The sequence below is a fragment of the Diabrotica virgifera genome, chromosome 8, assembly GCF_917563875.1.
Source record: "Diabrotica virgifera virgifera chromosome 8, PGI_DIABVI_V3a".
Lineage (NCBI taxonomy): Eukaryota > Metazoa > Arthropoda > Insecta > Coleoptera > Chrysomelidae > Diabrotica > Diabrotica virgifera.
This window is the reverse complement of record NC_065450.1, coordinates 224,926,709-224,944,392: the sequence shown is the minus strand read 5'-3', so window position 1 is coordinate 224,944,392 and position 17,684 is coordinate 224,926,709. Positions and strand designations below refer to the sequence as shown.

At 31.0% G+C, this 17,684-nt stretch overlaps 1 protein-coding gene across 1 annotated transcript; it reads right to left on the bottom strand.

Annotated features, from left to right (window-relative positions):
- Window positions 1-8,725: 8,725 nt before the first annotated feature.
- On the bottom strand, window positions 8,726-17,360 carry LOC114337048 (endoglucanase). Its single transcript, XM_028287437.2, has 2 exons — window positions 17,267-17,360; window positions 8,726-9,432 (listed from the first exon to the last, which is right to left on the bottom strand). The coding sequence occupies exons 1-2, from the start codon at window positions 17,304-17,306 to the stop codon at window positions 8,753-8,755; spliced, it is 720 nt and encodes a 239-aa protein (XP_028143238.1). The 5' UTR covers window positions 17,307-17,360; the 3' UTR covers window positions 8,726-8,752.
- Window positions 17,361-17,684: the final 324 nt, after the last annotated feature.

Sequence of the window (17,684 nt, the reverse complement as noted above, 5' to 3'; positions counted from 1 at the left end):
GTGTTTTACCATCTCTACCCTTCAATCTAAAGAGTGACCCAAAATTGTCTCGGTGCTTAAAAAAACCTGGACTTTTTGCTCATCTGTTTTCGTATTATCAATAAAAAAATGTATATATTTTATTTAAAATATTATTCAAATAGGAAAAAATATGTATGGATAAATCATCTAACACATGGTCCCTACTAATAAAAAACGATGACAAATTGTCGAAAAAAACAAATAATTCAAGGACTAACCATAAATCTGCCAAAGGTGATAGTGACTAAATACAAATTTTTAGTAAAAATTAAAAAAATGATACATCACTTTAATCCGTAGCTAAATTGGTTGTACAAATAAATTTGAAACTGCAGGTGATGTATTCGGTTTTAGTGCTTCTAACGTTCTCTCGGTGACTGGCACACCTTCGCCAACACCAACACTTACGTGTCCGCACAGCGCCAAGGATTATAACCGAACCGACTACAAGCACAAGCCGATTGCAGATCCTAGTTTTCTACGCATACGCGGTACGATTGGATTACCTATTATAAGTTTATGGATATGTACAGTCCGTCTAATTTACTTACCGTTGCACGTCAATATCTACGCCAGAGATCTAAGTTGACATAGTTGCCAAAGTATAAAAAAATCCTGAATCCATTTTAAATCAAATAGATCACATAATTATTGTAAACGTGGATTATACAAGAAAACAAATTAATATTCAATGTAAATAAATAAAAACTTTAGAAATAGAGAACAAGAATTAAGTAATAATCTTACGTTAAAGTAAATAATAAAAACAGTAAATATACTAAAACAAATACTTATAGTAAAGAATATAAACAAATATGAAGTGTCATCGCCGCAACTGTCAAATAAAAAATGTTACCAATTTATTCTAAAACGTCACCTTCGTTCGATTACAGTTACAGTGTGTTCCGAGCAAATGTGCTTCATAAAAACGCCTTATAATCCATTTATACAAATTAAGTGAAACATATTATTGTGTATTTCTTTAAGTTAACATTAATAGAAATCTTCAAATATTATTTCTACGCGTACATAATAAAATATGTCTAGTGGCTGTAATTACAGTGTACTAGGCAAAATTATTCTAAGAAAGGTCACACCTACCGCCTAAATATTTCGTGTTGGTATAATGTGACGTCACAGGCTATGACGCGGGTGACGTGCAACGGTAAATAAATTAGACAAAGTATACTTAACACATAATATAATTTCACCTAATAGTTATATTGAAACAGTTCGTGAAGTATGCTTTTTGCGAACGCACGCGATGTTTAGAGCACGAGCGACAACGGAGCAAGTGCTATACATCGCGTAAGTTCGCAAAAAGTACTTCACGCACAGTTTCAAACAATATTTTATCTATGATGAACAAATAAAAAACTGTAATTCTTCGTCACTGGAATTTATTTCTATTCTACAATTTTTAGAACTTTGACATTTAAAAATTCTAACTTCTTTCAAACCACAAAACTGTCAAAACTTTTGTCGTAATTTATTGCTCATTATGTCATCACCATGACAACGCGAAAGTTAAGGATATTTGATTATATGAAAGTGTGTCAAAAGACGAAGACGAAAACTTGAATACTTGGGACATGTGATGAGAGGGCAAAAATACTCATTATTACAGCTTATTATGCAAGGCAAAATTCGAGGAAAGCGAAATGTGGGAAGACGAAGAACATCCTGGCTTACGGGAATGGTTCGAATGCAGTAGTGCAGAGCTATTTAGAGCGGCAGTCAACAGGGTCCGCATTGCCATGATGATTTCCAACCTTCGATAGATGATCGAACTTAAAGAAGAAGAAGTATCAAAAAAATACATTGTTACTTCACGCACACTTTAAATACTTCATGCACTGCTATCTATAATGACAGTTTTCACAAACTAAAAACTTTTACATAATATGACATAGAGTAGATTATATTTTATATAATATAGGTAGGGACATTCACTCCTTCAGTCATAATCGTCGCAGATCTTTATATAATAATTATATGAAACTTCGTAAAAAGTCATGTTAATAGATTGAAATCTTTACAATTAAAGTAGGGGAGCCCAAGCGGGGATTTTTGCAGTTACTCGAGCCCGTCAGATTATCATATGGGGGAGAAACTTGGTACCCTGCAGATGTATGTCTATATGTCTACTATATATTGGCTCTTAACACAGGGAAGTTCGTTAAGGGGGACCCGAAAAAAAAAATCTATCCCTAGAAAAACTCGAAATTGTCAGATTAAGATATGGTAAGTTAAGTACATGCAAAAGAGTATATATTTCAAAAATCTGACGATTTGAGTGGGGCGTAAAGAAATGGGTGAGTCAAAAAGTTTCACAAAAAAAAGCGAATATTTCGCGAAATGAACGTCAGATCGAAAAACTAAAAAATACGTCTTCAATATTTTTTAAAGATCTATCGAATGGTACTAAACATGACCCCCACGGAGAGGGTGGGGGGTAAATTTAAAATTTTTAATACAAACCCCGCAATATTTTGCAAAATGAACCGATCGAATCGACTCAGATCGAACCGAATCAGATCGAAAAACTGCAAAATACTCTTTCAAAATGTTTTTTAAAAATCTATCGAATGGTACCAAACACTCCCCACGGAGGTGGGGTGATGGGTTACTTTAAAATCTTAAATGTGATCCCCAAATTTTTATTTCAGATTTGGATTCTTTACGTAAAAATAAGCAACTTTTATTCGAGACATTTTTTCGAATTATGGATAGATGGCGCTATAATGGGAAAAAACGATTGTGGGAAATGGAAAATTAAATTAAAAAAGAATGTGTGTGTGTGTACTTTGTACGCACGTAAGAAGTTATACTTCTATTATATGATTTCAACGAAATCAATATACTTTAAACAGTTTATTTATATTTTATTTAAATATTAAACTAATTTTAATACTTACTACTTTCCAAAAATTTTTATTAAAACAATACCTACCAAAAATTAAAAAAATAAAAGAATAACACACATGCAAACACATTGAAAAATGAAACAAAGAAATTATTTCTGAACAATTTTGTTGAGAAAATTTTAACTAAACACGTATTTTCTGAAAAAAAATATAATAAATATACTTACAGTCATAAAATGTATAAAAATAAATAAATAAAAATAGAAAAATAAAAATTTGCATTGGGAATTGAACCTGCGTCTATCAGGTTGTTAGTATATTTTGAACTCACCCCACGCAGAATTAAACTACCGAGACATGTGAATAAAGTGGGAAGATATATCATCTAATCGTTTTAAAAAATTTTTGACAGTTGTTTATTCTATTAGTTTAATCAAATAAGTTTGATTCTTATGGAATTAAAATACGACAAAATATAGACTAAAAATGCAATATATTAGATGGAGATTTTTGTTGGTAAATCAAGGCATTACCTTATAGCTAGGTAAATACATTTTCCAAATAGGTATTTAATTTGAAATTTTTTAGTACAATACTGAAACATTTACAATAAGGTACGTACCTGTTGCTTTTAAAAACTATTTGAAAAGTCACAACAATTATAAACTTGCTTTTGTCTCTGTCCTCACAACAATAAAAACTAATATACACAACATTTGTTTATGCATAATGTGCATTTGAACAATTATTGACAGATGATTTTAACACCCAATCAGATCACAACCCAATAGGTCCCCATAACGCTCGAATGACTGCAAATTTAGCATACTTTGCTCCCCTACCATTATTATTTACATGAAATTGATTGGCTTAGGATATGACAAGTTTAATTTCGTTAATTTGTTTCTGCAAAACAGCCCGCGAAAGGTCCAAAATGGCCGTTTTTTGCAATTGCATTATTTATTGTAAAAATAATCTGGCTTTTTTAATTTACTACAACTTTATATTTATTTAATAGAGTTTCTCTAAAATGAATGAATGAAGATTTAATGTTAGTTGTCAGTATTATTCAATATATTTCATGTAAATTATAAGTTGTTTTTATAAATGGTAAATATTCCAATCTATTAACATGACTTCTTACGAAGTTTCGTATAATTATGTAAAATCTATATTATATAAAATTGTTAAAATTTCGATGTATTATAGGTGAAATTATATGTTTTAAGTACATATATCCATAAACTTATAATAATCCATTCGTACCGCGTATGCGTAGAAAGCTAGGATCTGCAATCGGCTTGTGCTTGTAGTTGGTTCGGTTATAATCCTTGGCGCTGTGCGGACATGTAAGTCCAACCAACAGCTGCGTGACTTTCTTCGCATACTTAAACTATAAGTAATAGGACTAGAATCTAAACAACTTTGAAAAAATCCCGCGATATTTATTATCTGCGCTATAGTAAAATCATCTTAATAATCGATAAACTAGAATTTTTAATCCTGCAAGTGGAATAATTATTGGTGTGCCACAAAATTTCCGGAACATTTTTTGAACAGCCGTAATTTAAATGAAAAAGTTGTTCCGCAGATAACATTAAGCAATGTTAATAATGATAAACTCATTTTCATTTTAGTAATGTTAAAAACGTGAAGTACTTATTATAATGGGTGATTTCAATGCCAAAGTAGACAAAGGGAAATGCAAAAATTTGACAATGAACTTGGCAAGCGCAATGAAAGAGGATAAAGGTTGGTCGAATTTGTCCAAGAACATTCAAATACACGTTATACAAGCTTCCTCCAAGAAATTATATACCTGGAAGTCGCCTCAGGATACAGAGAGTAACATCATCTTCAGAGAGAAGAAAATACAGAAATTTTATCAAATTCGCTAAGACGTAGGGGAAAGTCGCCTATGATGGCATACTTAATTTTAACTCAATTTTTTAAGTGTATTTAAAATTTTCTAAGCATTTTTGTGGTGCCAAGTGATTCGAACTTAGCTACATTTTAAGTTTTGTACAATTACAATATTGATTTTTAACGTTTTTTGCACGCTTTTAATTTAATTTTAAATTAGCAAGTATGCCATCATAGGTGACACACGTTTCCTATGATGGCACACCATTTATTTTAAAACAAAAGAACTTAATTTTTTATGTTTTATTACGAAAAATAACAACAAAAATTTAAAAATAAATTCGTAATATTCTACCAACTTAACTAAAAGGTTATTAAGCAAATAATATTATTTATAAACACAATTCCCATAATATAAATTGTTTTACTTTTTTTCCACATCCGCACATTATGGATGGCACCATGAATGGCACGTCTGACACCGAATCCATATTTCTTTTTATTTAGATAGGGAGTACAGTTCATTACAATACAAATCGACATCAGGGTTGTCGTCTAAGATCATTCCAGAATTCCGCTTGTTCTTCTTCTCCTTAACTGCTATTTTTTCCACGAAATCTTTCTTCGTGACCCTTCTTGGCAGTTTTTTCTTTATTAAATTGCTTTTTCTTCTTAGTTCTGTCTGAGCTTAAGTCAGGTCTGGAGTAGAATTGAGTATACCATTCTTCCCACGTTTTCTCTTTTTTCATTTTCTGGTTCACAAGAGGTTTACAATACTGGTCCTTATTTTTTGTACAAATGAAGGTCAACGCACATTAGATTTTGGCATTTTAATTTCAGATTTCGAAGATATTTCATCATTAGCATTTTTGGAATGAATAATGGACGATTATAAATGCTTTCTTCTGGACTTTCTATGATGGCATACCTATGCCATCAAAAGAAGACAAAAAATCTTAAATCGGAAGATAACTTCAAAATAACGCACACAACAAAAATATGTCTAACAAATATATTCAAGGCGTTATTTAAGCTGTTCTTTTATTTACTGTACTGGATTCTAAATTTTAATTTTGTGTAATATTACTACGGGACTTGCCGAAAAATGTATAATTTTCCTACCCTCACAAAAAGCATCAGACCACCATAAACTTTATATGAAACTACAAACCGACTATCTAGCATTATACTAATACATCAGTTTTCAGACTAAGTGGACTGCGTTCCAAAATACACTTACTATGCCATCATAGGTAATATGCCATCGTACTGATCATAATTCAGTTGTTACTGAAATAGGGCTTTTCATTCACAGTCATTTGTTTAGAGCTTCTGTCATATGTCATATAATCCGTGCATATTAATGTTATACACAGATTATACAACATATGACAGAAGCTCGAAACATATGACAATCGATGAAAAGCCCTATTAGGATAAATTTAAAACAACCTAAACAGAGCCAAAATAACAACATCGATCTCTCCACACTGAGAAACAAAATTTAACGTTGAAAAAAGGATAACTCAAGAACTACTGCCAGCTATAATTGATAACAGAAAATATCAGAATGCAAACATCCAATGGAAGATCTTACAGTTGACATGACACTATATTACAATTAAGTAAAGATAAACTCAATAAAATATGTCAGAAAAAGAAAAAAGACTGGACGAGCGATGGAATACTAAGTTAAAAAAGAACAGAAGGATTATTAAAATTGTAGGCAAAACAATATGCTAGGATCCACAAAGAAATACAAAAGAAAAGGGAAGCAAACAAAAATTAAGGGGGAAAGGCAGTTTTGTTTTAATTTGATTCAGAGTTTAACCACCATCTACAGATAGCTATTTCTGCATCTTATGTTTTATCAGTGTAGCTATGCAGTCATAAAGCATTGAGGTAAAAACAAAAATTTGTTGAATAAGAAATGCTGTGAAGTAAAAAATTTACAAGAATTACTTAACTCTTTAACATACATACGAAGATTAGAGATATCACCGGAATATACAGAAGAAGGACGGAAATAAACTAATTGACGGCAATAGGTACATAGCAGCAGATAACGTAACAAAAATACGAACGAAGGAAGAAACATATAGAAGACCTTGTTTAAGATGAAAGACTCGCTCTAACAATATCAGATCTACCAGATAGCGGATCAGTGGTACTAAATGAAGAGGTATTATATGTTCTCAAAAATATGAAAAACGGAAAGGCTGCTGATCCGTATGAGATGCCTGTTCAACTAATAAAGTTGTTCTTCTTCTCTAGGTGCTGTCTCCGCTTTGAAGATTGGCAATCATCAGAGCGATTGTTACTTTTGAGACAGCGGCTCTAAATAATTCGTTGTTACTACATCCAAACCATTTCCTAAGATTCTTCAGCCATGAGTTACTTCTCCTTCCTATGAATATTTTTCTTTTTCCCTGGATTTTCCTTGTATAATGACCTGGAGTATTAAGTATGTATCTCCTCTCATCACAATAAAGTTGTTAAACTAAGACAATGTACACCTGGTTCCAAAAAAAACTGATACGACTCTTGAAGCGTATTTTGTAGAAAATTGAGCAGTGTATTTTTAAGGATAAATACTTAATATTTACATACTGTCAATGTCACTGCCAAATCTTAAAATTTGTCAGATAGCTTATTCTGTTCCACGGTTATTATTATTATTAATCTTTATTATTAATACTTTCTCCGCAACTGAGGGTATCTTATCAACTGTATTGTTTTTAAATAATAGATGATAAAATAAAAATATTGACAGTTTAAAAATGTGAACATTATTGCATTGTGTGTAGCCTAAGTTTGGGCTGAAAACTGAAATATATTACATTTTTACAAAATTTTGGAATATGTTTACTTACGTAGACCAATTTTAACAGTTGTTTTCAATACAGATTTCAATCCTCTACAAATAGTTTCTAATGTCTTTTGATGTCAAATAATTAGGGAAGCTGGAATTCAACAGTTTAGAATTTTACATTGAGTTAATGCAAAATTGTGACGCATGTCAAAATTCTCAATGTATTTTAATTGTATTCATTTTTTTCGAATCCTGAGAAAACGAATAAATATTTTTGAAAAATTTAAACTCAGAATGAAAGACTACATTATTACCGACGGCTGAAAGTCCCTGAAAACTTCTATAATATTTATTTTAATAAGTTACAGGGCTGAATTGAATATTAATTTGTTTTGTTGTATAATCCACGTTTACAATAATTATGTGATCTATTTGTTGTAAAAACTATCATTTATATACTCTTTATAAAATACAGGAATTCAAAATAATATAAAAATTTAGACCTTAATAATTAGTACAATTTATGAATTAACATAATATGTAATCAGTTGTTTGTTGTTTGTTTATTTTATTATTTGTCTGTCATAATAAATATAATGTCAGATCAATCAAATACACTGCTCAACATGATCAAATCTTACTAAGAGTCGTATCAGTTTTTTTAGGAACCGGCTGTACCTGTGCTTTCGAAGACAGCCTTCGAGCCTAATGTATACCAGTATTCTAAGATTAATTATTTGTAATCTAGAATCTGGATCACTAGATACAATACAATGTATCTGCATGTTTTAACCCATTTCACTGGAGGTAGGTTTGTCTAAATATATCTCGAATACAATATAAGACAATACCTCTGTCTAAATGGGACAGTGACTCTTTGAGGTAACATTTTGATGACTGATGACTGCTTGATTATATTAAAAACAGCTCCCAATAGCTAGAGTTTCCACTTTAAAATTTTTGGCATTTTGCTCAGGTTTATTAAACATAATACTTTTCTATTTTAGAACCGTCTTTGTACTTCTGGCAAAGTTTTTGATGGAATTGTCCATTATCTTCGAAATGGTGTATTTGAACTATTCGTTTTTACAGCTCAACTTTGTAATCTCTTAGAACATGCCCCATAACCATAAACAAAATAAAAATATAGACAGACAGAAGGTATTTTTTATACTATTTATTTATTTTCTTACAAATCTCCACATTTACTGATTCCGACAAAATAATCTGGGCATTTAATTTGGTAGAATGAAACTGGTGGATTAGGAACTCCCTTCATCCATGTAAACCTGAATCTACATCCCTCTTGTAATTGTTCCGGAAGTTGATTGCACCCCTCGAGACTAGTTACTCCTCCATATCTCTCACCCCAACCATCGTCTGGAGCGTTCCACTGAGTTTTGCATCCCAAATTGAAGATGCCTACTCCACCTCCGGGAATTTGGATATCAAAATGGTTTTGGCCAAGAGCCTCACCGGTGTTAGTAACCTGAGTTAACATCCGTTTTCCAGCGAGCTCACCTTTGAAGTCCATGAGCAGGCATATGCAGCAGTCTTTGTAGTCAAGACCTCCAGCGAATGAGGCTGCTACGAAAGTGTAAGCCAAAGAATCGTTAATGATCTTGGGTGATTGGTTAGTGCAGGTGTATGCTACTCCATTAACCTCACAACCAGATTGTGCGTTTGTGGCTCTATCACTTGGAGTGACACCGTCGGTATGGCATGTTTGGACGGGGATACCGTTTTGCGTGTGGATTATTTCGTCCCAAGCGCATGATGGGGCGCAGCAGTCCCAGTATCTTGTAGTTACACCATCACCACTTTTACCACCAGGTATAGGAGTTATATCCTGAGCGATAGTGACGCCCGCTAAAACAATAATTCGTTCGTTACTAAGAGTATTTATTAACTAATCATTAAAAGGAATTAATAAAAATTTAGTTAATGTTATGATTATTGTAAAGTTTGTATGATTTTTTTATGAAGATTTGAAGACGGTTGATGGAATAGCTAAATTTTGACCATGATCCAACTCAGCTATTAATATATCTTTCCAAGCTTAGAGCAAAAATTGTGTTACTTTACAATCGCAACCACCCACTGGCGAAGCGTCCATGTAACCATTGTTACCATTGGTAACAGTTAAAATTTGTAAATAAATATTTTATGACTACTATGAAATAATTCCATTTATACAGGGTGCGCCAAACCTCTGGTCTTCTTTGATTACGGCTAAACTATGAGATATACAAAAAAATGTTTATAACAAAACTAATGTGTATCAAAGAGGTCTATAATTTAAAATTATTTTCAATTATACAGGGTGAGTCAGAACGACGGTATGAACCAAAGTTTTATTTTTTTAAATGGAACACCCTGTATATTAAATCATTTTTGAATATATTATTTAAAAGTATGAAAAATTTGTATAAGGTCTTATAGGCCTAAAGTTAATAATTTTCAAAATATTTACATTTTTATTGAGAAAAATGGTAATATTTATAGGGTTGTGGATTATGTTTCCAAGGAAATAAAAATTTAGGTGATAGGTCAAAGTTTTTAAAATATAGTGTTATTTTTAAATAATTTGATATTTTTTACTTTTAGCCATAAAATATACAGTGTGATCACTATTTGCAAATACAAAATTTTCTCATTTTTTTTTAAATGGGACACCCTGTATATTAGTTTTGCGTTTGGTAGTAAATATTACAACCTTTCTTTTGGTATAAGGTTGTATGTACCTAGCATGTTTCGTTTTGTAGATATTTTAAAAAAACTATAGATTTTACGTTTTTGCGGATTTTTTATTTAAAAATTTTTTTGCAAAAAAAATAATTATAATCTGGTTTTAGAAACATACACTAAAATATAAAATATGAAAATAAAAACGTAATTAAAGATTAAAATAAATCGTATGCTAGTACAATTCAATTGAATTTAATAACTTTAAATTATTTTACAAAAAATATTTTACCTTATTAATGAATACATAAATTAGTTACTAAATTAAATAAACAACCAAATTTTAAATCAACCGTAGTAATTCTTCTACCGCAGCAACTTTCCTGTACCAAATTAATTGTTGGTTATATTGTATTTACGAGTAAGATCAGTTAATAACTTTTTAATTTACCTACATCTTGAGAACGTATAAAGTATGCTTTGAAACAAATGAACGTTATGGAAGTATATTAAGAAGTAAATAGTATCTATGTACCTACTCGTGTCACAAAAGCTGGTAATAATTTCTAATGGTTTCGCCCAAAAAAAATGTCATATCCAAACATTTTTCGGTTAAAAAATTAAAATTTAAAATATAAAAAATTGTTACAAAATTTCAACTACAAAAGTATTACCAGTTTTTGTGACACCAGTAAATACTATTTATATTAATAAATAATTTGGATGATACATTTAACATTCATTTGTTTCAAAGCATACTTTATAATAATTTTTATATTCTCAAGATGTATGTAAGTAAATTTAAAAGTTTAACTAAATACAATTTAACTAACAATTAATTTGGTACAGGAAAGTTGCTGTAGTAGAAAAATTACTATGGTTGATTTAAAATTTGGTTGTTTATTTAATTTAGTAACTATTTTATGCATTCATTAATATGGTAAAATATTTTTTGTAAAATAATTTAAAGTTATTAAATTCAATTGAGTTGTACTAGCATACGATTTATTTTAATCTTTAATTACGTTTTTATTTTCATATTTTATATTTTAGTGTATGTTTCTAAAACCAGATTATAATTATTTTTTTTGCAAAAAAAAAATTAAATAAAAAATCCGCAAACACGTAAAATCTATAGTTTTTTAAAAATATCTACAAAACGAAACATGCTAGGTACATACAGCCTTATACCAAAAGAAAGGTTGTAATATTTACTACAAAACGCAAAACTAATATACAGGGTGTCCCATTTAAAAAAAAATGAGAAAATTTTGTATTTGCAAATAGTGATCACACTGTATATTTTATGGCTAAAAGTAAAAAATATTAAATTATTTAAAAATAACACTATATTTTAAAAACTTTGACCTATCACCTAAATTTTTATTTCCTTGGAAACATAATCCACAACCCTATAAATATTACCATTTTTCTCAATAAAAATGTAAATATTTCGAAAATTATTAACTTTAGGCCTATAAGACCTTATACAAATTTTTCATATTTTTAAATAATATATTCAAAAATGATTTAATATACAGGGTGTTCCATTTAAAAAAATACAACTTTGGTTCATACCGTCGTTCTGACTCACCCCGTATAATTAAAAATAATTTTAAATTATAGACCTCTTTGATACACATTAGTTTTGTTATAAACATTTTTTTGTATATCTCATAGTTTAGCCGTAATCAAAGAAGACCAGAGGTTTGGCGCACCCTGTATTTTAAAAAAATAGAAATATTTGTTAATAGTATCTACCTAATTCAGTAAAATAGCCAACTAGACGCACGAAAATATCAGCGAGTTTATGTAAAATCGGTTGCACGTTATTATAATACGCCCTTACCACAGTATAAAGAGGTTCCATATTTATCATACTGTGCCCTTACCATGCGCCGCGCCGTTTACCACTTCTGTGAGTGGCAACGATAGTAGGATCTTTGACTGGATCGTCTCTGAAAGTTTTGCGGGGAAGATGGCTCTGAAACCGCGTATTGGTGTTACCAAATTTTAATTTGGTGACGCTAGGTAGGGCCGGTGTCTATCGGGACAGAAATTACGACCGTAAGAATATCAGACTTAATAAATGCAATTTTAATTATTATAGGTAATAATTATAATTCCATTTACGAAGTCTGTTATTCTTAGGGCCGGTATTTTCTCGATTAAACTCCGGTTAGTTAACCGTACCGGCCCTTTGGATTCGATTATTGCATAATATGCATTATTAATTATTAGTTTATAACTTGTACCTGTACTTGCTTATTATACAGATAATATATCTATACCTTTTATCCTATATAATCCATACTAATCGATTTTAATTACTTGTCGAAATATATTAATAATTAACAACAACATTATTATAATATGACATATAATAATATTGATTATACAGTACATTGTAGTGTATAATCAATAAAATAAAAATTATTTAATATTTTAGGCTAAAAATGACAAATGAATGTACTGATTAGTATACTAATTATACAATTTGGATTTTTTAATAAAGTATAAAGGTGATATAATACATATTTTACCTAAAAACAACAAATATGTTTTTAGTTTGTAGATACTTTATATAATTTCTTAAATTTTTAATTTTTTAATTTTATTTCTATTTTTCATCTATTTTTATAATAGACCTGGATCGCGCGTACCAAAAAAAGTTGATTAATAGCAAGCTGAAAATTCACGGTGTCTAGTCGAACAAACTTTGATGTATGGGAACACTGTATATATAAAAATATTTATAAAATACATTATATATATAGATAATATATAATATATCTGGTATATATTTAATATCTGGTTTTGGTAACACTTTAGAAAAAGTCACGCGTCGCCACTGCAACCACCTCCTTTATATTCTTGTTGGTTATGCGGCTCACATGTGGGAGATCAACACAAACACAATTAAAGAAGATGAATACAAAGATTTTGGAGAACACAATTAGAATAGGTACATGGAACGTTAAAAGTCCCTCATCATCAACCCGTACGCGTCGAGTGTTGGACATAGGTCTCCCTCAGCTCTTTCCATATGTCTCTGTCATATGCCTTTCATATGTCACTATTCAGATCGTCATTAACAGTCTCTATGCAGCAGGAAAACTAAGTACCTAATTAGATTCAAGAGATTAAACGATTAAGAATTAGTATTGTTAGCCTAAGTGAACTGAGGTTTCCTGGATCGGGAACATGTGATAAGAAAAGTCTCGGGATATTTTTAGAAAGATACGTAATTTCTTCTTTAATTGTCTTGGATAAATAATAATCGATTTGTAATGATTAGTAGTATGTTATACACAACAAAATTTGTTGATATGTCAAAAATAACGAGAATGCCTTTAAGTACAATTAAAAAAAATAGGTCATCACAAAATATGGTCACTATAAAAAAAATCAAAATTGATATAAAGTATTGTCCACTTTGGTTTATTACGGCTCTATATCTGTCGATGTTCATAGACAAAATGAGATTGTCGATATCTTGTTGAAGTACATTTGCCCATTCTTCTATCAGATGCTCTCAAAAACGAAACGGCGACGTGTATACACACATGTGGAGTAATTCTTCGTTGAAGCATGTCTCATACATGCTCGATGGGATTCAGGTCGGGGGATACTGTTGGCCAAGGCAATACATCAATACATTCGTTGGCAAGCCAGTATGTTATTAGGCGTGCGACACGTGGACGAGCATTATAATACACAAGGTGGAAGTTTTGACCTGAAGCACCAGCAAACAGACGAGAGATAGATTAAAGACAGGTGACGAGGTACTGCTGAGCTGGAAGGAAAACGAGGTATGTTCACTCGACGAGAATATGGATAAAATCCAAATCTAGATTCGTCGGAGAATAAAACTGTAGCCCAATCGTTTGCATTCCAGTTTTGATATTCTTGACACCACTCTAACCTTGCAGCGCCATTGCCTCTGGAGATAGGTGGACATCTCAATGGCCTTCGACTGTGGAGATTGGCTTCGTGGAGACGATTTCTTACAGTATGATGGACTACGGTTACCTGGTGTGTCCGTTGCAAGTTGCTAACCAATTCAGGTGCTGTCATTGTTGATTGTCTCACTAAAAATCGGTCTTGAGCTGCAGTTGTAGTGCGCTCACGTCCTACATGACGTCGTGCTGGACTTCCAGTGTTACAAAACGTCGCCACAATCGATTTATTCACTTTTGGGAGACTACACTAAGTCCAATTACACTAGTTTGCCGCGTGCCTTCTTGAAGAAGACCTACAGACCTTATTCATCTCATCCAAAGTTAAACGACGTTTTTCATGATAAAAAAATAATATTTTGAATGCACTAACTAAACAAGAATTTCATAACATGAACAAAATCGAAACTACCATAATATTTACTGCCGAGTATAAAAACTATAGTTTTTCCTCTCCTGTTAATGACTTTGTCAAATATTTGTTATAGTCGGTTCGCTAAATTCAGACACAACTGGCTAGTGATTTTAGTAAGTAATTTTGCCAATTTGGTAAAATTGACCAAAAACAAAAAAATAACTACTAAAATCTCTAGTCAGTTGTGTCTGAGTTTAGCGAACCGACTATATCACTTTTGCCGTTTTGTTTTACTCACAAAAATCTACAGGATGAGCAACTGTTCAAATTCAATTTCAAATTAAACGACCACATGAATTTAGTTTTATTAATGTTATTATTTTATAAAAATATCCCTTGTAGTAAGGGAGGAAAGTATGCTAGATTTGCAGTTACTCGAGCGTTATGGGGACCTATTAGGTTGTGAAGAGTAGGTCATAAAGCCAAAAAAAGTTAAGTTAAGTTTTCCATAAAGTGTTTCCATTTTTTAATTCAATTTTCCATTTCCAACAATAATTTTTTCCGATTATAGCGTCATCTATCCATAATTCGAAAAATGTCTCGAATAAAAGTTACTTATTTTTAAGTAATGAATCCAAATCTGCAATAAAAAAAAGGGGGCTCCTATTTAAGATTTTAAAGTAACCCCCCACCCCACCTCCGTGGAAGATCGTTTTTGGTGTCATTCGATATATTTTTCAAAAATATTGAATACGTGTAGGTATTTTTTAGTTTTTCGATCTGACGTTCATTTCGCTAAATATTCGCTTTTTTGTGAAATTTTTAACTCACCCATTTCCTTATACCCATTTCCTTATATTACTAAAGTATCTTAAAGTAAAAAACCTCCAATTTTGTGATATAAGAAACTTGCTTCAAATAACATTAAACAATTTTGTTTTGTACAAAATGTGTTGGTTTACTACATTTTGTGTCACTATTTCAGTCATTCCAGTGCATTTACAAAAATTTCTCTGGCAACACTGCATATGTTTATAAATTTCAACTTATATTCAACAATTATATCTCGAGTTGATTTTTGTATGATTTTTAAAATTTTGTTACCTTTCTATTCTTAAATTATTAGCTTTACTTTTTATTGTTATTATTATTTTAATCGTATTATTATCTACGAGCTTTTAATTGTTATTTGAAGTCTATTTGTTTGATATTTTTAATTTTGCACTGCTTTATATTTGATAATAAATTAATAACATGCAGCACAAAATCCTAGGACAACATGAAGCAGCGTTCTTCGTTGAATATTCACTTGATTTATATCTAAAAACAAGTCAAAAGATGAAAACTAACCTTACATATCCTTTTAGTACATAACTACAGAGTTATCTCATAGAATATACGACCCTCTTGGATTATCGCGAGAACGAATATTTTACTGTGCAAAATATGAAGAAGGAAAGTAAATTGCAAATTATATTGTTGTTTATTGGAGTAATTATTAGAGCAAAATACTTTCGTACTTCTTATGTTGCACACTAAAATATTCGTTGTCGCGATAATCCAAAACAGTCGTATATTCGTGGAATACACCATAACTTGAGTTTAACGTCGCGTTATAAAGTGACAGTTGATACATCAGATAACTCAAGAACTGTCAAGAAATAACGCAAGTAGTTAAGTTAAATATGATACATCACACCAATTCGAGGATTATAACTTAACTACAGGATAACTTTACGTTAAAGATAACTTCGGTTATCCATCACACGGCTGATTATCTGTATTTACAGTTGAGTCTGCGAGTCTTTACCCGTGCGTCATTAATACCTGGCGAGATAAAACACATACTTTTTGTCTAGCATCATTCTCTTCCACGCCTGAAACTCATGACAAACCAGCTGCCGTTTGTTATTAAGTAAAAACACATGTTATTTTTATGAACCATCTAGACTCAGTGCATTGAAAAGAGATAGGTACAAAAAAAGACGATTCGGTATGTTTTCATATTTTAAGCACAATTTGTTTGACGTTTCTGCTTTGTTTACTTTTATGGCTGTCAGTCAGTTAAATTTTTTGCGGTTTTTGTCGAATTTTTGCGTTTTGAAATTTCTTTATATTACACAAACAGTTGTTTTCACAACTAATTTTATATTGGGCTTTGAACTTTTAAGGTAAATAATTATATTTTGGCAATTAATATTTAAAACATACAAAGCTAACGTCATTCACACAGTAAAGAAATGATTGTGTTTAGATTTCCGTCAAAGTGAATAAAATAACAAAAACAAAATATGTTATTGCATTTTTTTATAAATTGTTTATTTATTTATTACTCAATAATAATAAAAAATTTATTAAGCTACTTCAAACATAGCTGTAATTCTGCACAAAAATTTTGAAGCAAAACTTACATTTGACATTCTATATATTTGATAACGTCAAATTTTATAATAAAACCCGTAATCGGAACAGCAGCCACTTTCTGTCAGTTGTTGTTGCGTGAAATAGATTTCCGACTTATTTCGTATGCTTTAAATGATGACGCACGGGTAAAGACTCGCGGACTCAACTGTACATAAGTATTTGTAATTAAACTGTGAAAACTATTTACAAGTAAATCCATTCTACTCATTAAAAGGTTATCTCCAATATTATTTATAAAATAACACAAAGAAAAATAAGTGTCGAGACTATTTTTACTCACCAAGTGACAAAATAGCAAATGCTATTTTCAAAGACAACATATTCGTATTAACTATTGTAAAATCTATAATTTTTAGGACTTACAAAACCTTTATATACCTATCGGTCTTATATAATCAGCTAATAGTCTAAGAGCTAGTGAACCCTCCGACTAACGGTCGTCATATAAGGCTAGAAATTTTTTTAGTGATAATTCATAGCACATCAAGGCTAAAAACCATGACCTGGCAGGCATCAGCGGTGCACGTGTATCTACCAGGTGAATCGAAAAGTGCAAATTTGGGGGGTAAAATAAACTTTCTCCTGTAAGGTTTAAATTTAAGTATGTGTTTGAGTAAGTCATTTAGAAGAAATGTGTACAATGACAGGCGATTTTGAAGAGCATAAGACCTTGCCAGGCGGGGGGAAAGATTAGGGGT